Source organism: Stigmatopora argus, chromosome 8 (genome assembly GCF_051989625.1).
Source record: "Stigmatopora argus isolate UIUO_Sarg chromosome 8, RoL_Sarg_1.0, whole genome shotgun sequence".
NCBI lineage: Eukaryota > Metazoa > Chordata > Actinopteri > Syngnathiformes > Syngnathidae > Stigmatopora > Stigmatopora argus.
In genome coordinates, this window is record NC_135394.1 from 12,513,176 (window position 1) to 12,536,654 (window position 23,479).

Here is a 23,479-nt window from a genome sequence, read left to right on the forward strand (position 1 = left end):
TAATTCCCACATCTCACATAATTCTCCAGTCAGCTGACTTGCGGACGCCATTTTGTCAGCCATTTCCTCCATTGAGCCACTGCCAGCCAGGCGTCATTGAGCACACAGCAACCCGGGAAGCTGTGCCTCTCTCCGGTCTTCGAGCAGCTTTAGCGGCCCCTCATCCCGGGGCTCACGGCAACAACACCGGCAGCAGCAGCGATCTCCGGCTGGATGAGACACGGTCTCCGAGGGTCGGTCGACACCCACCGGTACCAGTGACACCGCCGCCTAGCCACAAGCATGGCTCTGAAGATTGTCAAGGGGAGCATCGATCGGATGTTCGATAAAAACCTACAGGATTTAGTACGTGGCATCAGGAACCACAAAGAGGATGAGGTAACGCCAAAATAATAATCCCCCCAACATAAACAAAACGCAGCCCCTTCATACATAACACACGTCATCCCCCTTCGACGTAAATTTCCGTTATGTTGATCTAGCCGTGTCGGCTGCTGATTTCCCATTAAATCAGTCTGGCTAAAATGTTAGCCTCACCGCTAACTGTCATATTAGCATTTTTCCTTTCTTCAACTCAATAAACAAGTCCTTTTATCTATGGCTAAATGATGACTGCATGAGAAAATGACTTGTATAAATATTTAGCTACCCCTGAAGCTTACATTTTAATCGTTTTAGTAAAAAAGACGCTTATTGGCTGGAGCGGTGAAGTTAGCTTGCTAATTGACAGCTATCTGAATGAAGGTTGATGGTGGAGACTCAAGGGGGCTAAACGACTTATTTCTGCTGTTTTCCTACGAATAATTCCACATTTGGCCGAAATCAGATCTCACTTTTGGGAATCGAGACTAAGACAAGCCGATGACAAGACGAACAAAAATATATTACAGACTTGGTTTAACACTTGCAGAGCATTCCCTCCTCAATGTAAATAAATAAAGGTGCGCCTGTAGAAATTGTTTGCAGAAAAACATTTATCAACAATATTTCCAAAAAATCATTGGATGGTAAAACGAGTAAATAGAAAATTCATTTGATTTGGTACACTCAACAGCCAAACTATCACATTTGTCTGAAATAAAACAAATAAACACATTTTTAGGTAGAATTGAAACCTATTTTCAGAAATATTTGTCTCCTAAAGACTAAATTGGATGAGGTAATGTTAGCACTAAATTAAACTTTTCGCATTTTTTCATCCAATTTTTGTGATAATGATATTTATCAGAGCAGTAGCTTGAATTCCCATTAGTTTTTCGCATGTGACAAAAATTATCAATCAACTCTACTATATCTAACATCATTATTAGACGCTTATACTGGTCACACTGGCTTTGGCTTAATAGTGATTCGGACACAACTTGTCCTCATTTTTGCTGTGTTTAATGTTGTCAAGGCTGCCTAGAAGCCAAGGTTGTGTACACACTTGTCCATCTGTGGTTCGAGTGTGAAATTCTGAGTGTTGTCAGAATGTCACACTTTTTCATGGGAGCCGGAAAAAAATGGCCTTGCTTCGTTCAAAGAGTTCAAGGAGTCTTTGCAGTATTGTGTCGGTTCACTGGCGCTTGACGTCGTGAGCTGTCTGGTGCTCGTCTTAGGTTTTTTCTTTGAGGGGGTAATGGTAACCCAACCTTGCAGAACCAGATAAGGTGATGGTTGCCCAGCCAACATGGGACAGATTGTTAAAATATTAATGTATTTTTTTGTGTGGCAGCTCAATTCCTAATCCTGTATGGAGAACCTCCCGACTTGACATAATATGTTCCAGGATGTTGATTTTAGTTTTTAAGAAGGTTTTTTTTTCGGTTTAGTAGTGACAAAGGGGTAACAGAATGAAATAAAAGCTAATAAATTTTGTTATGGCACTTAGATGTGTCTGGTTGGGCTATATCATCCTAACATAGAAGTTCTGATTCATTTAACAAAAAGTCTATTATTATTTTTCCGCTTTGCTTATAGCCATATTTTCGTATCTTTCTTTCCCCCTCCTGATATCTCAAACCAGCTTTAAAATAGTTTTTTTGCCCCCAGCCAACATTTTTGACATTCATGAAATACGTGCTCCACAATGTGAATATTGCTTTTTATTCCAAACATTTATGTAAACAAATTCATTAATGAAGGTAATTTTCTCTTTAACCTTTAAAGAACATTGAACAAGTCAGTCTAGTTCACTAGAGTATGACACGGGCATTTTATTTTTCCCCCCGGTCAGCTCTTTTCCTTATTTAATTTAGTGAATTAACCATTTTGCGATCGATGAGTGACGTAGAGTCGTTGTGTGGCTCTGTTGATTGTGTTTTCTGAATAAAATACACACCTCCCCCTATCACTGTGCTGTCCCATGACTGCGCACACATGACCAGCACTCTCACCCACTCTCTACTAGAGCTTTGTGTTTGTCATCAGTTGCTCTTTTAGGGCTTCTCCCTCCAATCGCAGATGGAATTTTGCTCCCGCGGTGTCGTTTTTTAATCGCCAAGCAGAAGGCTGTATATTTTCTTGTCGTGTATGATGAGTCAATGTGGGGGCGCCAATTACCTGCAATTACTACTTGGGCCGAGACCATAATATATTTGTCGTGTGCCTGGTAATGTAGTTTAGGAGTACCTAATCCCCATAGCATACTTTGACATATGCTCTCTTCGTGTACTGGAACATGGGATCTTTTATGGACATCCTGTAGGATATACACAGTTGTACAGGCCTTTTAGCACATTGCTTAGCCAATGCGGGATGAGTACAGGGGACAATCTAAGATACTGGCTGAAATGGTATTAGTGGTTCAGCATATCTGACAACAGCTATCTCATCTCATTTTCTGAACAGCTTTATCCTCATTAGGGTCGTGGGGGGTGCTGAAGCCTATCCCAGAGGCAGGGGACACCCTCAATCGGTGGCCAGCTGATCGCAGGGCACAAGGAGACAGACAACCATGCACACTCGCACCCATACCTAGGGGCAATTTACAGTGAACAATCAGCCTACCATGCATGTTTTTGGAATGTGGGAGGAAACCGGAGTACCCGGAGGAAACCCACACAGGCCCAGGGAGAACATGGAAACTCCACAGAGGTGGACTGACCTGGATTTGAACCCAGGACCCCAGAGCTTTGAGGCCGACGTGCTAACCACTCGCGCCACCGGGCTGCCGACAACAGCTATTTCACCTTTATTTTTGTTTCTACCCACTATTGCCCATTAAAAAGAATTTCTGTCTTTTCACTTTATTAAGCAACTTTTTCCCGGGATGCACTTGATGAAAGTGTTGTATGGCGCTTTAATTGAACCTCTATTCCAGGGGTGTCACACTCGGGTTGGTTCGCGGGCCGCGTTAACGTCAACTCGATTTCATGTGGGCCGGACCATTTTAGATATAATATTTAGATTTTTTTTTTAATAAATAGATTAAAGAACTGGATTAAAATCCCTGAATAATCAGTTTTTATAGATCTAAAACAATGTTTATTTTAGCTTTTTTAAAATATTTGTAGATTTTACAAAATGATTTTTGAACTAAAAACAGAAAAAATTGATAAAAAATTACAATTATTGATTTAAAAGGGGGGAAATCATGAAATTTAATATACATCTATACTCTTCATTTTAATTTGACCCTAAAACAGAAAGTCGGCGCTCATGATTTACTTTCCCGGGCCACACAAAATGATGCGGTGGGCCGGATTTGGCCCCCGGGCCGCCACTTTGACACATGTGCTCTATTCAATAGAACAGTTTTGTCCAGCAGTGAAGGAAAAAAATCAACTATACTCTGACTACACATCATAAATTTACAGATGATATTTTGGACAGCAGATAAATGGCAACAACCACTCAGATTCAAACCAGTTGTCCATGTCCTGAAATTTTTTTTACTTTTATAGTTTTGTACTGCATTGCACTTGTTGCCCTGTCGCATACATGGTTCCCCCTCATCTGATCTTTGGGCCTGCCCTTTCTGTCCGCCCTCAGGCCAAGTACATCTCGACTTGTATCGACGAGATCAAACAGGAGCTCAAGCAGGACAACATCGCCGTCAAAGCCAATGCCGTGTGCAAGCTCACCTACGTAAGAGCACACGGATGATTCTATGTACTTCGCCAGCATTAGTACTATGAATGATTAATGACCCCGTATTTTTTCTGTAACAGCTTCAAATGCTGGGCTATGACGTCAGCTGGGCCGCTTTCAATATCGTTGAAGTCATGAGTTCCTCCAAGTTCACCTACAAGGTAAACCAACAGCGACTTTTGCAATCTTGACGTTTTCCCGACGTGTCTGCGTCACGCGGCGGCTCGAACTTTGATTGCCATTCCCGTCCCTCGCAGAGGATCGGTTACTTGGCAGCCTCGCAGTGCTTTCACGAGAGCACCGACGTCATCATGCTGACGACTAATCAGATCCGAAAGGTAAGCAAGCGACTGCGCTGATTCCGTGATTGCCTCGGCCTCCTTTTCATGGTCCAATCCAAATTTCACAGTCCTGAACAGCATTTGGCAATCTGTTATGCCCAGAGACACCTGCTAGGGGATATTTTCTATTTTTAAGAACATTTAGTTCTCCTAAACTTGATGAATGGCGGACTATCTGAAATGCTCGTATTCAGTAAGACTTATTGACTTACTGAAATTTTCAATTTTATTGACGTTTTACTACGCGATTACACAGAGAAAAGAAAAATTAAGTTCCCCCCCCCCCAAATTGTTAAACAAGATTCTTTTCAATGGGATGCACTTGATTTAGGCATTTTTTTGTGTTCTTACACTTTAATTCAACTGCATTGGCTGCTAAAAATTGCTGCTAGCCGTCCTGGTCAAAATGTATTGGCCATTCAATGGCAACCTTGCCAGTTCAAATAAATTTGACATCCATCGCTGTCAATGAAATAAGAACTGCATCAGACAGAATGTATCTAACCCCCGCAGGATCTCAGCAGTCCCAACCAGTACGACACAGGCGTCGCCCTCACGGGCCTCTCTTGCTTCGTCACCCCCGACCTGGCTCGGGATTTAGCCAATGACATCATGACACTGGTGAGCCAAAGAATTTAACAACTAGTTCTGTTTTCTCTTTAATGCCAACTTCTAGCCTTGTTTCCATCAAGTTTGGTTCCATTCAGACCACTTTTTAAAGTATAGTGTGTTTTTTTTAATTATTAATCATATGCCTATGTATTCTACGTACACGCGTTTGCCCACTGTTTAACTTTCTATGGTACAAGGTACAAGTTTTCAAATAACAATGTTGTTTATCTTGCTTGTTTACGTGTGCGGTCGATTGGTCGCGGTCTTTTGGTCGCCCCGACCGCGACAACGGGCGACCAAAAGACCGGCGACCAAAAGACCGACGACCAAAAGACCGGCGACAAAACAAGGTAAAACAACACGGTCTACGCATCAATAAAAGCCAACAATGGCCATGAGCAGTTTGACTGAGCCAACGTGTGAGTGTATAAGAGTTTGTATGTACATGCGTTGTCCCTTTAAGAAGCTACGTCAGTCAGGGTCTTAACAAGTTCTCCAACAAAAAACCATAAAAGTCCGGGAAATTTGGAGCTTTTCTTTAGCCTAATAATTACTTGGGCATTAAGTATGACTAAATAGTAATTTGCAGCTTGTATTTAGGGAATTTGAGCAACGATTTAAATGGTAATTATCAATAACCTTCCGGGCAACCAAAAGATCGGCGACCAAAAGACCGGCGACCAATTGACCGTGTACCCTTGTTTAAGTGTTGTATGTTGCTGTTTTTGTAGCTGCCGCGTCAATACCCATGCTCTTCCAATTTTCTAATCTTTCCCCCTGCTTTAGATGTCTCACACTAAACCATACATCAGGAAGAAAGCAGTGCTGATCATGTACAAAGTGTTTCTCAAGTACCCCGAGTCCCTCCGCCCTGCTTTCCCCAGGCTTAAGGAGAAACTTGAAGACCCAGATCCAGGTGCCACTAGAATATAAATCCCACTGTCATCACAATTTGTTAATCTATTTTATGTGAGGCCCCATTATCCCGATTAAAGACACCTCTGTCTCCCCCCGCTGTAGGCGTGCAGTCGGCCGCCGTCAATGTGATTTGCGAGCTGGCCCGCAGGAATCCTAAAAACTACCTGTCTTTGGCGCCACTCTTCTTCAAGCTTATGACCTCCTCCACTAACAATTGGGTTCTTATAAAGATAATTAAGTTGGTGAGTCAACGGGACAGAACAGGGCATTCGCACACTACACAATTCAGGCACAATAACGGATGACCTAGTCCTTAATATAATCACATAATGTCTTCACCCATGCATTTGCCTTAATTAGCTGTATTTTTTACAGTTTGGTGCACTCACTCCTCTGGAGCCCCGTTTGGGAAAGAAGTTGATTGAACCACTTACAAATCTCATTCACAGGTAAGATTAAAAAAAAAAAAAAAAAAATCATGGTCTAATTGTTGCCAAGTCAACATTTTTCATTTGTGTTTTCTTTCCAACTTGCAGTACATCTGCCATGTCTTTGCTGTATGAGTGTGTGAACACTGTTATTGCAGGTCAGTGTTCTTCTAGCATTTATGTTTTCTGGGATGTTAACATGGTTTTAATGCAAATATTTGCTCTAATTAGTTCTTTATGTTCTTTATTTCCATTTATATTTTACGGCCTGAAACTACTGTGTTAGCATTGAGTTATTGGATTGGATAACTTTATTCATCCCGTATTCGGGAAATTTTGTTGTCACAGTAGCAAGAGGGTGAGGATGCAGGAATAGGAAAGGCATTTTAGACATAAATAGATAGGTAAAAGTTATGATATATTACACAGGCCTTACAAATTAGGGTTATTCCATAAACCTCAGAACGGGTACTATGCTGTATACAGAGGAACCGTTGTACTATAGCTAAGCTAAGTACTGTTTGTGACATCAAATTGACAAGTTTATGCTCTTGAGTGCAGTTATTATTATTTTTAATTGAAGTGGGGGCTATTAAACCATATTTCAAACACCGTTTAACAGTGTATCTGATTGCAACATTGTCCTATTTTGCAGTGTTAATTTCCTTATCATCTGGGATGCCCAACCACAGTGCTAGTATCCAGGTAGGCTTCATCGGTCCACTCCTGGTCTTCTCCCGTTTAAGTAACTTGCATGGTTTTACTTTTACTTTTGGGTTCTGTTTTTTTTCCTCCCTTCCATTCTGTCCGACCAGTGGTCAAGTCTATTGACATTTACTTCATCTCTTCACGCTTCTGTTTTTCTTGTGTTGTTCATTGTTATTATTATTATTATTATTTTTAATAGAGTCAATTTATATTTTAAGGCCTGACAATTTGACGCTCTCTTTCTGCCTTCCAGCTCTGTGTGCAGAAACTGCGAATCCTGATTGAAGACTCTGACCAGAACTGTGAGCCCTCTGTCAATGCCTGCAGTGTGTCATTTTCTCATTGTCTGCGTGTTTCTCAATCTGGACCACAAGTCCTATCCCCTTCTTAGAGGATCCCAAAGAGTCCCAACTCAATCAGGATAACTCGAACTGCAAAACTTGTTGGCCTTTTATTGAGTTCAGTCACAACAACCTCGTATAATTCAGGGTTGCTGCTATGGTTGCTGCTATTTAAATACGCCTTTCCTCAGATTTGAGGATCCAATCGAGTTATCCGGACTGTCCCCCCCACAAATAGATAGTTGTCTAGAGTAGATTGTAAACAGAGGGTAGGGCTGCACCTGATGATCCTCGAGAACCTTAAAAGTTAACTTCTCATTTGCAATTATGGGGACCTATGGTCCAGCCCGAAACCTCTGGTGTGAATAGAGTAGATTGTGAACCTGTTCTTGTTAGGGTTGTATTTCTGCAGCGCTTAGCTGCAGTTAAAATAAGATTTGTAAGAAGTGAACTTTTTGGGCAATTAGAAATTAGAACAAAAAAGAGGCAAATAATGAAATCACCCCTTAGTGAGATTCTTAATTTACTATATATATTATACCTCGCTAAGATGTCAAAACAACTTAAAACACAGACCGCTATTATGTTTATATTGATTTATTGATTGAACAGTGATGCATAAGAATAATAATGTGTGTTTGTGAGAAATAACTCTCCAAAAACACATTGACATGAGGTTCTTCTTCTTTATACTACTTGGTCACAGCCTTCTAAATCTAATGTGTGCATTCTAAATTACATGCTAGCACAAAGTGAGGTCATCTCAGTCAAATAAATCCCCTCACGCATTTAGACGCATTAATAATTATCGGCAAACTAGACAAATACTAAGCTGTTCTTCACCATTGCTGATACCGTATTTCACAGTACAAAGCATTTTTCCATTGGTCGGCACATCGAGCCCCCCCCCCAAAGAGCTCCCCTCCCCTACTCATCATGGCGGTAATGTATTCACTGCAGCCAAAGTCACAACATATTGATTAGATTGTGATAGGCTTTTCCCTCTGACTGCAAGAGCTCCACAATTGTGTGACTCGGCAGGTTTCACTCTACCAATTCATGTTTTGTCCCGTGCCTACATGTTTGTTTGTCGTTTCCATTCTTCATCTTTAAATGTCCATTGCGTTTTAATTCACATATAACCAGTGCACGCATGACCATACCGCCAACGTGAATAACTAGTAGGTTACGTAACCACGATGAGAGCTTGAAATTATTTTGTTCAGGCACCGATAGAGGTACTTGCCGGTAGTTGGAGTTTGTTTTTAGTACACTCAGCAAGTGTCTGTGTGGAAATATGTTTCTTCAGTGAAGTACCTGGGCCTTTTGGCTATGTCCAAAATCCTGAAGACCCACCCCAAGTCAGTGCAGAGCCACAAAGATCTCATTCTGCAGTGTCTGGATGACAAGGATGAGTCTATCCGTCTCAGAGCTTTGGATTTACTCTACGGCATGGTATGTGCAGCTTTGAATTTTATTTGTTACCTGACTTTTGTGTTGTTTTACCTTATTTTGTCGCCGGTCTTTTGGTCACCCGTTGTCGCGGTCGGGGCGACCAAAAGACCGGCGATGGCGATTGTTGGCTTTTATTGATGCGTAGACCGTGTTGTTTTACCTTGTTTTGTCACCGGTCTTTTGGTCGCCGGTCTTTTGGTCGCGGTCTTTTGGTCGCCCGGACCCAAACAACGGGCGACCAAAAGACCGGCGACAAAACAAGGTAAAACAACACGGTCAATAAAAGCCAACAATGGCCATGAGCAGTTTGACTGAGCCGATGTGTGAGTGTATAAGAGTTTGTATGTACATGCGTTGTCCCTTTTAAGTAGCTACGTCAGTCAGGGTCTTAACAAGTTCTCCAACAAAAAACAATAAATGTCCGGGAAATTTGGAGCTTTTCTTTAGCCTAATAATTACTAGGGCATTAATTAGTTATAATTCGCAGTTTGTATTTAGGGAATCTGAGCAACGATTTAAATGGTAATTATTACTTACCTTCCGGGCGACCAAAAGACCGTGTACCTCTATATATATACCCCTTTTGAATTGTTTTCCAAACGGCATACAGTCTTATTATATTATATTCGTCTGTAGGTATCCAAAAAGAACTTGATGGAGATTGTGAAGAAACTGATGCTGCATGTGGACAAAGCAGAGGGAACCACATACAGGGACGAACTGCTCACCAAGATCATTGACATCTGTAGCCAAAGCAACTACCAGTACATCACCAACTTTGAATGGTCCGTTTTTCTCCCCACCAAAGGCATACGTGTTCTATTTTGGACTGCAGATTTTCAGCTGTCCTTCTCACTCACGTGTGCTTTTACAGGTACATCAGCATCCTGGTAGAGTTGACCCGATTAGAGGGCACGAGGCACGGTCACCTTATCGCCTCTCAGATGCTGGACGTCGCCATCCGAGTCAAGGCCATCCGGGTGTTTGCCGTGGCCCAGATGGCCACCTTGCTGGACAATGCCCACCTTTTGACTGGCAACATGCAGAGAAATGGCATTTGTGAGGTCTTGTATGCTGCAGCCTGGATCTGTGGCGAGTTCTCTGAGTATGTTGAATTTTATGTTAATTATTCTCCAGTATTGTACCTTTATACTCTCTAAAATTATGATTTTAGTCTTGGAAAGATTTTTTAAAAATCATCCTCTGTTAGGGTTATTAGTCTTACATTATTATATGAAAGAGACGGGACACTCATCTGTGGTTTTCTTGCAAGAGAGAATCAAACCTGATGCGCCTTTGTCCAAGTTCATTCATTCAATCAATCAATCAAAAGCCTTTATTGTCGTCATAAAAAGCTGCGTATAACGAAATTGGTGGTGCTACACCACAAAGTGCGTTTTCCCAGTTAAAAAAAACATAAATAGTAATATAAAAGTATACAAAGTCACATCCCGGCTAGGTAAATTCTAAAATATTGCACAATCTAAGATATTGCACATTGTTATTGCACACCCCGAAGTTATTGCACAGAAGGGATTGTGTGTCGTACTTACGCAAGTTCAGAGTCCTGATGGCTGTGGGGAAAAAACTGTCCTTAAGTCTATTTGTCCGTGCTTTGTGAGACCTGTAGCGTCTGCCAGAGGGCAGCAGCTGGAACAGGTTGTGACCAGGGTGGTATTGGTCCCTGACAATGTTCCTGGCTCTGCTGAGGTAGCGAGGGCTGGAAATGTCATCCAGTGAGGGCAGAGAGCTGCCGATTCTGGCGTTAGACGCATCTTTTTCCTGTTTATTAGCTTCAAGGACCCTAGTTACAATAGACATCTCAGCTCTCAAGGGAGGGGTGAGAAAATAGAAGTGAGAAGTCAATAGACCTTTTAGCTCTCAAAACAAATGAAGGTCTTGTTGAGCCGAAGGTTCTTCTCCGCATTCCAGCAGTCCAAGATGATTCGACCTTCATTTGTTTGTTCTAACTAAGGAGCAAGCATTTACATGGTTGCAAGCAGATGTTCTAAAATGACTTTTCTAATGTTTATAAGCTAAGTAAAGCAAAGCGTTCTTCATTGCGAGCAAATATATAATAATGTAAGACTAATAACCCTAACATCCTTTCAACTTATTTATTTTATTTATTTATTTAACTACAATTTTTCTTTCTGGCATTTAACATTTTCATTGAAGTGAAAATAACTTTTTTTTTTCTTAAGGTACAACTTGTCACCTAGGTACTACCATACTTATTATTGTCAAACTCTCCTTTATATTTACTATAGTAAAACTATAGTATAACTAAGAATTTATTCTCACAAAATCGCTTGTATTCTTTTATTTTTGTGCCTTTTTAGTTTTTATAGTTTCCTCAAAACTCTGAAGCTTTTCATCATAAAATCACAACTTCTCAAGTTTATCTGTGTGTTTACATCGTTTTAACCGACATCAGAAAATCAATACACTTATAAATAGTGTAATTTTTTTGTGCTTCAACATTTTCTCTCAGATGTTTTTAGAAAATTGCCAGTTGTATACTGAACTTCTTTTACATGAAGTTCATTTCTATGTTGTTTGATTTAATCCCTACTGAAAAAATGGAATCATCCTTTTTTAGACACCTGGAGAACCCTGTGCAGACACTAGAAGCCATGCTGCGACCCAAGGTGGCCACCTTGCCAGGCCACATCCAGGCCGTGTACGTGCAGAACGCCGCCAAACTGTTCGCCACTGTGCTTCAGAGCCAAAAAGACAACACAGACGGCACGACTGCACAGGAAACCAACCAGCTGATGATAGACCGCTTGCCACTTTTTGTCCAGAGCGCCAACCTGGAGGTGCAAGAGAGGGTAAGATGACGCCTTGTCCATCCGTAAATTTTTCCAATTCTGATGAAAATAATTCTCATTTATTCTAATTACGCTTGACAGGCATCTTGCATCCTGCAGCTGGTAAAATACATTCAGAAACTGCAACAAAAGGAGATAGAGGTTGCGGAGGAAGTGATTGCGCTCTTTGCTGGTGAACTCAATCCTGTCGCTCCAAAGGCACAGAAGAAAGTGCCTGTCCCTGACGGGTGAGTATTATTACTTTATTACAAGGGTGTCAGACCAATTGGTTCGCAGGCCGCTTTAACGTCAACTTGATTTCACGTGGGCCGGACCATTTTAGATATAATATTTAGATTTTTTTAAAATAAATTGATTCAAAGAACTGGAAGCCCTGAATATTCAGTTTTTATAGATCTAAAACAATGTTTATTTTAGCGTTTTTATATATTTTTAGATTTTACAAAATGATTTTTGAACTAAAAATACAGAAAAAAATACAATTATTGATTTAAAAGGGGGAAAATCAGGAAATTAAATATACATCTATACTCTTCATTTTAATTTGATCCTAAAACAGAAAGTCGGCACTCATGATTTACTTTCCTGGGGCACACAAAATGATCCGGCGGGCCAGATTTGGCCCCCTGGCCGCCACTTTGACACATGTGCTTTATTACCACACACAAGATTGTAATGTACGTGCCAGAAAAATAATTTGATGGCTGTCTCGCTCATTTTTTATGTTAACAATCACCTTGCACAATAAAAAATGCTGAATTGCAAAAAAAATAGAAAGAAAAGCAACTGTGAGGCCCAGGAAAGTAAATCATGAGTGCGGACTTTCTGTTTTAGGATGAAATTAAAATGAAGAGTATAGATGTATATTAAATTTCCTGATTTTCCCCCTTTTACATCAATAATTGTAATTTTGTAATCATTTTTTTCTGTTTTTTAGTTCAAAAATCATTTAGTAAAATCTAAAAATATATCAAAAAGCTAAAATAAACATTGTTTTCGATCCATAAAAAACTGAATATTCAGGGTTTTTAATCCAGTTCTTTTAATCCATTTATAAAAAAAATCTAAATATATCTAAAATGTATTTCTGTATTTCCCTTTATCAGCATGTTAATGACAATGTTGGAGGCCGATAAAATAACAATGTATTTTGTATGTTTAGGCTGGACTTGGATGCCTGGATCAACGAGCCTCCATCTGAAAGCGAGTCTGAGGATGAGCAGCCCAAGGCTATATTTACCAAGGAGGAACCCAAACATTCCCGACCCAGACACACAGAGGTGGACGAGAAGGAGCTGGCAAGGGTACGAGTCATACAGCTATCCATTAATCGCTTTTAAGTCAATGTATAACTAACTGTCTTTGTTGCTTATTCACTTAAATACATTTGACTTTTTATTTCGTACAGAGAAGAGAAGCCAGAAAACAAGAACAGGCAAACAATCCTTTTTACATCAAGGCCTCACCATCCTCTCAAAAGGTTCATTTCAGTTCAGTTTACCCATTTGAATGTATTTTTCTGTGATTAGCCATAAATAGACTGATAATGATACACCATTGTGTGTTTACAGGTGTATCAGGACCCACCAGGAGTGGAGCATATCCCTGTCGTTCAGATTGATTTGAGTGTGCCTCTTAAAGTGCCGGGTTAGGCATCATAAAAATTCAAACTCCCTTAATAAAAAGCTAGTAAATAATCTAAGGGCGAGTTGGTAGCGATTGTTTACTAACAGTTTCTACCAGCAAAAACAGATGGGTCATCTAGTACCATCCATAATAGCCAATTATGGGAAAAGAAATAGAATTAAAGGATTTTAAAACCTCCTTTTCTCCATCAGGCTTGCCTATGTCTGATCAATACCTAAAGTTGGAGGAGGAACGTCGGCAGAAGGAGAGAGCTGACAAGAAAAAGAAGGAGAAGAAAAAAAAGAAAGAGAAACGCCGAGGGAAGAAACATGACTCTGGCCCGGAGAGTGAGGAAGACATCACGCCAGCGCACATGGTCGATATTGTCACCGAGGAGATGCCAGAGGTGACAATGTAGTAGTCGAGAGTCTTAAATGCATGCTCAAACTAGAATTTATTCCCTCGTGGGATTACTTAATTTTATTTTATATGGTTACAGTCTTTAATCAAAGTCATATTTATTGAAATTAAGTGTTAAAATGTTCAAAAATCTTCATTATTTTCACAAACTACAAAATAAAAAGCCTCTTCAAGCAGCCTTAAAGAGAAACATCAAGGTTATCGTCCTCTAACTACTCATAATTAATATCTGTATCAGTCTTGAAAAATTCATATCGGTCGATCAATATCTGACAAAATCAGTCGCATACAGTCATCAATTTTAATTATTTTTTCATTAATCTCCAGAATGCCTTACCAAGTGACGAGGATGACAAAGATCCAAACGATCCTCACAAAGCTCTGGATATCGACCTCGACAAGTGAGTCAACAATGCCACTGGCCTCGTTCAAACCACAAATGTTTTTATTTTTTTTCAATTGGATATGAATGTGTTTTCATGAATCCAGTTGAGTGCGTCTTAGGCTTCCTGACCTATTACTTATTGGCCCACCCGTCTCTCCTCCCTCACACTGACTCTCATGGCTTTTTGCTTCCTTTCTTCTATGCAAACACGCACCTCATCACTGCCCATTATGTGCGAGCAGTTTGGTGGAAATGGCTGGGCGCAGGTGAGTAGCCCCTCAGCCATCTGACCTGGCACTTCCAATGCATCTTTTCTCCCTCTCGCTGTCTTTCTTAATTAGCTAGCTTGCTAACATAGATTCTCCCTTACTGCTTTTTCGCACGCGGCATCTGAATACAACATTTTATTTGGTTTGACATTCAGCGTTCCTTTCTCAAACCTGATAAAGTCAGCATTATTCCCTAAAAATATATTTTGTGATTTCCTCGGAAAAATCCTTTCTGTAGCGATACCCCTCATCAGATCACCAAAACTGGATGCTGCTGGCATTATCAGGCTTCAGTTGGAGTTTATTTTTATCATAAATAATCTGCTTGGGGATGCCTGACGAAACTGTCTTAGTTTCTAGAAACCCCTTTTAATTGATCAAATTTCCTGCAAAACTCACTAACCCTTTAAAAGAGTGGATTTTCCCCACATTTGCCATTCTGGAGATAACAAGCGCATGTATATTCATCTGATGCTTTTTTTTCAGCCATGATCAAATGTCGCTGAGGTTTTTAAAAAAAATGCAGTTTGGTTTGTGTGTTTTAAACAACACTCAAAATAATGTTTAACAAAATTACGGACAGTTCTAATCTCAACAAGGAGCAAAACAAGAGAGGTAGTAGTAGAAGTACTATTCCAACGCCAACAAATGATTGCCATATATTCCATTTTTATATGCAGGCCTCTTGCAGACAGCGAGAAACTTCCAGTCAGGTCCCACCGGCCGACAGAAAGTCCGAAAAGCCCAGACGGAGATGCCGAAGGCACCTCACAAGAAGCCAAGAAGAGGAGTAGCAAAGAAAAGAAGGAGAAGAAGAAAGATAAAGACAAGGATAGGAAGGTGAGATTGGATTTCACTTAATGCCACTGGACTACTCAAATAATTATGAATTAGAATTATAAAATAATTGCGACATCTCTTTCTAAAGTGGTTATTTTCTGCTTTGCAGAAGAGTAAAGAAGAGAAGAAAAAGAAAAAACACAAGCATGATGAAAAGGGAGTGGATCTTCTTGGGAATCCATCAGACGAGCCTGCCGTCCAATCAGAAACACAAAGTGAGGTGGTGGCTCCTCCTACTTCATCCGCAGCTGAGGTATTTTTGGGAAGTAGAGTATAGCATTATTATAGGCTTAATAACCGCTCTGGGGAAACCCCGTGTTTTGTATTCTGAGGTTTTCTAATCACAAAAATGAAATGATTATTCAATGCCATGTCAATGTTTTTACTGAGGAACACAAGTGTAGTTTTCTTTGAGTGCAGTAGTCATTTCAATTTGAAAAAAAAGTGTATTATTTTGTGTTGCTTAGTGTAGTAAACGACAGAGGATTTTAGCCCACCCTCCCATCTTACCTCCCCGCCCTCGTCTCCCTCCCTTGCTCTTCTAGGTTTCGGATCTGGATTTCTGGCTCTCAAATGCTCCAGCGCCCTCAGATTCCCAGGTTGAGTCGCACCCCTCAGACGACCTCCTCATTACTTTTCATAATTCCACCTCATATTTCTCTTTATGTTACTTCTCGCCGCCATCGTACCGCTCCCCGCATCAAATTCCTCTCTTTCACAGGGTGCACAACACATTGCCTTTTTAGAATTCACCAGCTTTCCTGTTCGTGTGCATGTTTGATTGTTTCTGTATGCTCTAGCTTTCGTCTTTCTCTGCTTCCCTTTTTGCTCTGTGAAAGTACTTCTTGATGTCTGTGGACGTTGTCGTTGTTGCTTCGTGACGGTGATAAGAGCACACGTTTGACGCGAAGGTTCACGACAGGAATCAGCACGAGAATCGATTCCTCTACGTCCTGATGTTTTTGGATTGTTATGCTGCTTCTGCATTAAAATGTTCAGAGGAGTGCATATTTGTCGTCTGGTTAAGGGCTTGACCGGACGTTTGGTCGCCGGACGTTTGGTCGCCCGGACGTTTGGTCGCCCGGACGTTTGGTCGCCCGGACGTTTGGTCGCCCGGACGTTTGGTCGCCCGGACGTTTGGTCGCCCGGACGTTTGGTCACCCGGGTGAATATAATTTGGAGAGCTGGTTTCAACAGTAGATATTTAGATATTAAACTCTCTCTCTCATGAATATAATTTTGAACAGTAGACTCTCTGTCATGTTGTCAAACGTCCGGGCGACCAAACGTCTGGGCGACCAAACGTCTGGGCGACCAAACGTCTGGGCGACCAAACGTCCGGGCGACCAAACGTCCGGGCGACCAAACGTCTGGGCGACCAAACGTCCGGGCGACCAAACGTCCGAGTACCGGTTAAGGGTGTCCGCAATTTCGTGAAAAATCGTGTCTCCTTTAATCTGCTTTGTATGGATTCACTAAGTTCACTTCTGTTGTCGCAGAATTGGTAAATCATACATGATGTTGTGTGCCACTTGCTAATTGTTTTGTGTGTTTACAGGAAGCAGCAACAGTAGCATCAGAAGCAGCCTCAGTGCCCGAGGATCCATCTGGAACGGCGCCGCACTCCGATCAGGACCAGCCCAAAGAAATGGATGAGTCTGTGAGTCATCGGCCATGATGTCATTGTTTCAAAAATAGAAGAAACGGCATCTGCTGCAGTGGCTGATAATTTCCCTTTTCCTCTCTGATGTGCTTGCAATGTTAAGAAGTCTTCCAAACACAAGAAGAAGAAGCTGAAAAAGGAGAAGGAGGAGAAAGAGAAGAAAAAGAAGAAGCACCATCATCACCACCATCTTCACAGTGATGGAGGGGGAGAGGAGTCTGTGCAGAACGGAACAGTGGAAGATGAAGAACCTCTACCGGTCAGTGAAAGCCTCATAGCAAATATTATAAAAACCATATCATAACCGTACCTCGACCTTTCTACGACAACGCACTCGTAACGCAACAAACAAATTTAAATGAACTTGGATTAATATATACAGACACACTCAAACATACGTTTGATGTAACTTTACACAAAACTGAATTCTAATTTTGTTTTAATTTTTTTTACCTTCGTTCTGGCCGGGTTAGCTGTTTGCCACGCCTCCACCCTCACGTTCGCTATCGTTGGGCTGTTTGCTGTTGTATTCCCTTCAAAATATTCCGAAAATGATGCACACCTGTCCTCACAATAGGATAACGCACGACAACTTGCCAACGAGAAGTAGTCTTGAATGAGCGATCGCGGGAGCTAACAGGCTAAGGAAGGAATAACAGCCTACCCACGTATTGATTGTGGGTAATGAAGTTTTATTCTGAGAAAGGGAGCCATTGCCTATCGGTGTTGTGTGCACAAGTATATTTCATTACCCAGAAAGCCCTCTTTTTGCCCGCGCATGCGCGTTGTGCGTTTCCTGGTCCATGTGTAGGCGAAAGAAACCGAGTGCTCGTAGATATCTGTTATACACGAAAGGGATGAGGCAAAAAAAGACAGTGCGCTACAATGATAGACAGCCTCTCATGTTATGGACACCTGGCTTGGTCGCATCTCGAAATTTTAATCGTATCTCGGGCGAATTATTCGATCGAAATTTTCATCGTACCTCGAGCATGTCGTAGGTAGAGCTGATTGTAGGTCGAGGTACCACTGTATATTGTACTGGTGATCCCAGCACTTAATCCGATCGAAAATAAAAACAAACTTAAATTCATCTTCTCTTTTCTTTCAGCCCATGTCCAATTACTGTCTCCTTGCAGAAAACTCATACATCAAGATGGTGAGTATTCAAAAACCTGAAAAGAACGTAGTATAATGTACATTTGAATGTGTGATGGATCAATGTCCACATTCTATGAGACCACAACAACAGTCTCATTTCGAATCTCCCTCTCTTTTAAGATGATGGAAGATGCTGATCAGGTATTCGTCAAGGCTCTCTGGCTGGCAGAACGTTATTGCAATTGCTGTCCTAGATGTGTTTCTTTGTTTTTTTTCCTGCATTGATTGGCCTTCCTGTGCACACAGCTGCTTCCTAATCTCAAATTCTTTGTCCTTGCTATCTCGTGTTGCATTCGCGGAAAAGAGCCATTTGTGGCTGATGCTGTGTGCAACAAATTACACAATCCAACCTCCAAGGTTGATCACATATTCTTGTTTGACCTCGGACATTCCCCAACCTTTTTTTTGCAGAATTAAACTTTTTTAGGGGGGCTGTTGTTTTGGCAAGTTGCTATTTAAATCAAACAAACAGTTATTGCAATATCAAACACCCCGAAGATTTTCCATAAAATACATTTTCTGTTGCTTAAAGCCACAAGAGGCATAGCTTAACCCTGTTAAAACGTAGAATTGATTTTTACAATTCTTTCCAGGTTTGACTTTGGAGGTTAAGGACTGTGTTTTCCAATTTCTTTCAAAATTAAAAAGTCCACAGGAATTTGAGATAGTCTTTCCCTGTAACACTCAGGTGTATGACATCCAGGGGAACCTACAAGACGGAAGCCAGGTGGTGGTGTCCATCATCTTTGAGAACAAGTGCGAGAGCTTCCTTAAATCTATGGAGTTCAACGTGATGGACTCTCTCAACTCCAAGCTGCAGAGGCCAGAAGGGGCCGGTGCGCACGACGGTCTCACCGTCCCCTTTCAGCTTCCCCCTGGTCAGTGGCCTTTGCATCGGGCACACCAGTACCGTATTTTCACGACTATAAGGCACACTTAAAAGTCTTAAATTTTCTCCAAAATAGACAGGGCGCCTTATAATCCAGTGTGCTTTGTATATGGAGAAAAAAAATCCCTCATTGAGGGTGCGCCTTATAATGCAGTGTGCCTTATAGTCGTGAAAATACGGTAATTTGCCACTTGTAAAGAAATCTGTGCGCTATTATTGATTCAACAAATATTAGAGTATCCCAAACGTTTAATGCACCTAAAAAAAGTTTTCTCTTCGTAACCAGGTTGTGATAAAAAAAGGCTACTCTACTCAAATGAATGTTTATTTACCCATATTACCCATAATGCAGGGGTCTCCAATGAAGCTCGCTTTGTGTTCACCATGCAAAGCATTGTGATGCCACAGAAACTGAAGGGAACGCTGACTTTCATTGTTAAGGTTAGAAAACAATGACCTTGAATTTGAACAACTCGGTATGATATTTGTTATTCAAAAGTTTAATTTCGCTGTATCAGAATGAAGACTCCTCAACTCATGAAAAACTGGACTTTAAACTGCACTTTACTTGCACCTCCTACCTTATCACCACTCCATGCTACAGGTGAGGGAGGACATATAACCATCTTTATCATAATAGGAATTACATGTTGTTGTTGTTTTGTTTTTTTCTATTCGGTTAGCGATGCATTTGCTAAGTTGTTGGAATCTGGAGACCTAAAGGGCAGCTCTGTCAAACTGGAAGGCGTCAACATGCCCTTTCACCACCTTCTGGCCAGGATCTGCTTTCATCACCACTTCTCTGGTACACACACAAAAAAATCAGTTTTGCACGCTTCCATTTTTGTTAAGCCCTGATTAAACAGATGTTAGGAGCACATGTAGGAATTAAGTTGTCCTTACAATCTCTTAAATTCCTTGAGCATTTTCCCATTGCTGTCACAAACAGTAAAAATCAATAAGAATTGGCCAAATGTAGTTAACATTGTGGAAACTTTATCACCAATTAACAGGGTGAGGGGACTTGAATTTTTGGACCTTACATCCATCAGACAAAATCCAACAAAAAAATGGAGGATTGATATTCTTGTTTCAAAACAACATATTAAAAACAAACTAGTTTTAACTTTAGTTTCTCTTTATTCTGAAGATGGGAAAAAAAACAAATAAAAAATGATGGTTATCCAAATTTCGTCCGTGTATTAGTGCAAATATTGTATTAAAATGTGACTTTTTGTTTTTGTTTTTTTGTGTCGTTTAATTTAAAACAATATTTTCCCCGTATAGTTGTGGAGCGAGTGGATTCCTGTGCCTCCATGTACAGCAGGTCTATCCAGGGTCACCATGTTTGTCTGCTCGTCAAAACTGTGAGTGAAATTTGAATTTTCCTACCTTGAGCTGATTTAAATGATCACAAAATATGTCAGTCCCTCATAATTTTTGAAAATGTGTTCATACGTCAAAGGACACTAATAAAAACTAATGTTATTGCTCCATTTTAATGGGCAAAAAGGCAACAACCGGTTTTTAGAAGATATTCATGCAATAACGGGCAAGGACATTGTTAGCCTAAATGCTTAATTGTCTATTCTTTCCACCGTTTTCAGAAACAAAATGAATTGGACTTTAATGTACCTTCCATGGCAGCCATTGAGTTCATGTTGGAGCTACTCTGAGTTAATTAAATGTCACATTTTGTCTGTACCTCGCAGTCCGACCAGACCGTGTCCATCGACGCCAAATGCGATGAGCCTGCGCTGCTCGGGAACGTGCTGGATGAGATCAAGCAGACCTTCTCTCAGTGCTGATTGTGCCCGCCGGGTTTGCCCAACCTCTTACTAAAACCCACCACCATATTGAAAACAGTCTTGAGTGCACCCACTTGATGTTTTACAGACACACGCCATTTACTTGCTCCGTCTTCTCCTGCAGCGCACTTTTCAATTTCCTCTCTACTGAGCTCTCGGGTGTCCTCGTCCTCGTCCCTTCTTCTTCTCCCGCACTGTCAATCAATGACAGCCGTAGCGTAACGTTGACAACTAGACTTTTGATGTTTGAACTGCATTTTTACTGTTATTCGATTATTTTGTCCTTGGTGTGTTTTTCTGTCTGAACGCCTGTTTGCGCCTTCTACTTGTGTGTGTGTGTAAGTGTGTGTGTGTGTGTGTGTGTCTAAACATCCGACTGCTGTCTTGGCCTTGGAATCAAGCGTCTCTTTTGAAATGAGAGATACTCTTATCCCCTGACTATAAAGCCTGCAGATCAGCTGAAGCAACTTAAAACTACGCACAAAAGTTAAGGATGTTAGATTTTCAGGATGAACCTAAAATGCACTGTTACCTTAATTGAACCAAATTGGATCTCTCAACTTTTTGTGAGTAGTGTGCAAGGTAAATTCTCATATGATCACTCCTGCCCCATTTCATTTCCCCAAAAGCAAATTTGTAAAAAAATAACACCAACTTGACTACGCACCAATCAGAACCACAAATTCGAGTTCAAACACTCTTATATCGGCCTCTCTTCCTACTTTAAAATGTTTTATCAAAAAAAAAAATCAAACAAAACCTGTTGATAACTGTTAACTAACTTTATAGACATGCCTGTTGCTAATAAAAATTAAAAAAAACAATCTGAGCTTTGTGGAAGTGATGTCTGTAATGAAGAAAACCCATTTTTCATGTAAATCCCAGCGGCAAGTATTTTTATTCAATAAATTGGAGGGTCATTTCCCTGATGTGTAGTAGTGGAGAAAAACACACAAGACAGTATTTCCAGGAAGTGACTGCCTGACATGGAGGCAGATATTTTATTAATGGTGGTAATATTTTAGCCAATCAATTCCCTTTGTGCTCAAGTTGCTCATTATGTATGTGGCTAAAGATGACATCACAAATTGGTGGACTCGTAAGCAGTGTCATTTTTTTGTTGTTGTTTTTAAGCATTATTTTCTCCATTGTCCGTTGTCTAAGAAATTTACAATTTATACTTAAATACTTCCAGCCAACGTCTTTTACATAAAAGTCCTTTTAACTATCTGTTGTCTTTCCCTTTAACATGAATTAGCATTGCACTGGCCGTTTATTCACCCATGCCGTCCCTCCCAAACTCACTTAAGTGGGACGTTCATTCAAATTATTGCGTGCGTGCAATTTTTTTCAAGCTAGCATCAAACAGATCTAAAAGGCCCCTTGCATTTTGCTTATCTGAATAAATAATGTTGATGGTCCTTTCAAATTTGTGTCTTAAAGCATCCATGGTTCATCACGATGACAGACTCCATTGTTTGATTTATGTATCACAATACAGTTATCAGTATTAGGCACCAGAGCCTTTGTTCTCCTTGCATTTCCATTTGCGTTCCAGCAGGCCAAAGCGGTCTCGGCCTAAATATCCGAAGTAGCAAGCGCCAGGCTCACTGTTACGGGCTGCTAGAGTGAAATACTGTGTTTGCCCCCCCACCTTATTCCCTGAAAGCTTCCCCTAATGAGTTTGACTACATTGGTGGTCAACTGTAAAATGCAGGAATGTCCATAGGAAACAATTGTTTACCTATTCTTTACACTGACTTATCAGTGAAGCATATTTCTTGTTGATTGTCACCAATTTCCCACCATTATTGCATTCCAATTTGTATATTGCATGAGTTAGGAATGTATCTTTTTTTTTTCTATTCTCCTTACCTCCAGTGGACATTTACACCTGGAATGTCATTCCATTTTTTTCTTTTTACCACTTTTTTTTAAGGAAAAATATTTGGACTATGGTGGTTTCGTGTTTTTATGCATTCAACGCTTTTGGGGCAAAGTCTATTATAGAGTTGAATGATTTAAATTATTAAAACACAGGAGTGGGAGAAAAGAAAGGGTGCGTTTTATTGGAAACCCAGACGCCGAGGGCATTGTAAGCTCTCAGTTAAGAACAGGTCATATGAAACAGCGTACTGAGAAACTACTCGTAAAATCCCTCCGATCGGCCGTATATTGTTCTTTTTGTAATATTTTTGGCTTGTGACAAAAATGTTACTGCCCGCGCCAGATTTTGGAAGGTACTGACCTGTTTTCTTCTTACTTGTCACTTGTACAATGTCATGTTTCAAAAGGGGGGCGTAAATGATCTGAATTCTCTGTAAAGATGACCCTACTTAAAGTGAAAATAAAACCTATATGATGCTACTATGTGTTCCATGAATGTTTCAGCACTAAAAATAAACCGGTGGTAGAAATGCAATTATTGCATAGTGCTTAGTTTGAGTCCCACAAGTGTAATAATGCTGAATTTTAAAACCCAGTTGTTAACTCATTCTCTCCAATTAAACTGCCATAGATAACAATTTTATTTGAAATGTACTGGCTGTCATTGAGTGGTTATTCATGCCAATGACGGTGATAGACGTCCAATCAATCATGAGAATCCGTTCACTTTATTAATTGTAACACAGTTATGCATCACAACAACTAACTGCAAAAACTCGACAAGAAAAGTCACTGCAGTATCTTTATTTTTAGGAGTTTTGAT

The 23,479-nt window shown here is 40.6% G+C and overlaps 1 protein-coding gene across 5 annotated transcripts; it reads left to right on the forward strand.

Annotated features, from left to right (window-relative positions):
- The first annotated feature begins 32 nt into the window (after positions 1–32).
- Positions 33–23,136, forward strand: ap3d1 (adaptor related protein complex 3 subunit delta 1). 5 transcript variants are annotated; one of them, XM_077606622.1, is made up of 35 exons: positions 33–378; positions 3,973–4,068; positions 4,152–4,232; positions 4,329–4,409; positions 4,926–5,033; positions 5,811–5,940; positions 6,045–6,184; positions 6,318–6,391; positions 6,479–6,528; positions 7,026–7,075; positions 7,332–7,380; positions 8,729–8,874; positions 9,511–9,659; positions 9,749–9,979; positions 11,477–11,708; positions 11,790–11,935; positions 12,871–13,012; positions 13,117–13,188; positions 13,280–13,355; positions 13,547–13,740; positions 14,082–14,155; positions 14,382–14,405; positions 15,089–15,248; positions 15,358–15,501; positions 15,794–15,847; positions 16,807–16,908; positions 17,015–17,170; positions 18,023–18,070; positions 18,193–18,213; positions 18,761–18,950; positions 19,314–19,402; positions 19,480–19,565; positions 19,645–19,766; positions 20,249–20,328; positions 20,674–23,136. In XM_077606622.1, the coding sequence occupies exons 1-35, from the start codon at positions 283–285 to the stop codon at positions 20,767–20,769; spliced, it is 3,789 nt and encodes a 1,262-aa protein (XP_077462748.1). In that variant the 5' UTR covers positions 33–282; the 3' UTR covers positions 20,770–23,136. The 5 variants fall into 5 exon arrangements, with proteins under 5 accessions (XP_077462748.1, XP_077462749.1, XP_077462752.1 ...); XM_077606623.1 differs by lacking the exon at positions 18,193–18,213; XM_077606626.1 differs by lacking the exon at positions 15,794–15,847.
- The last annotated feature ends 343 nt before the right edge of the window (positions 23,137–23,479 follow it).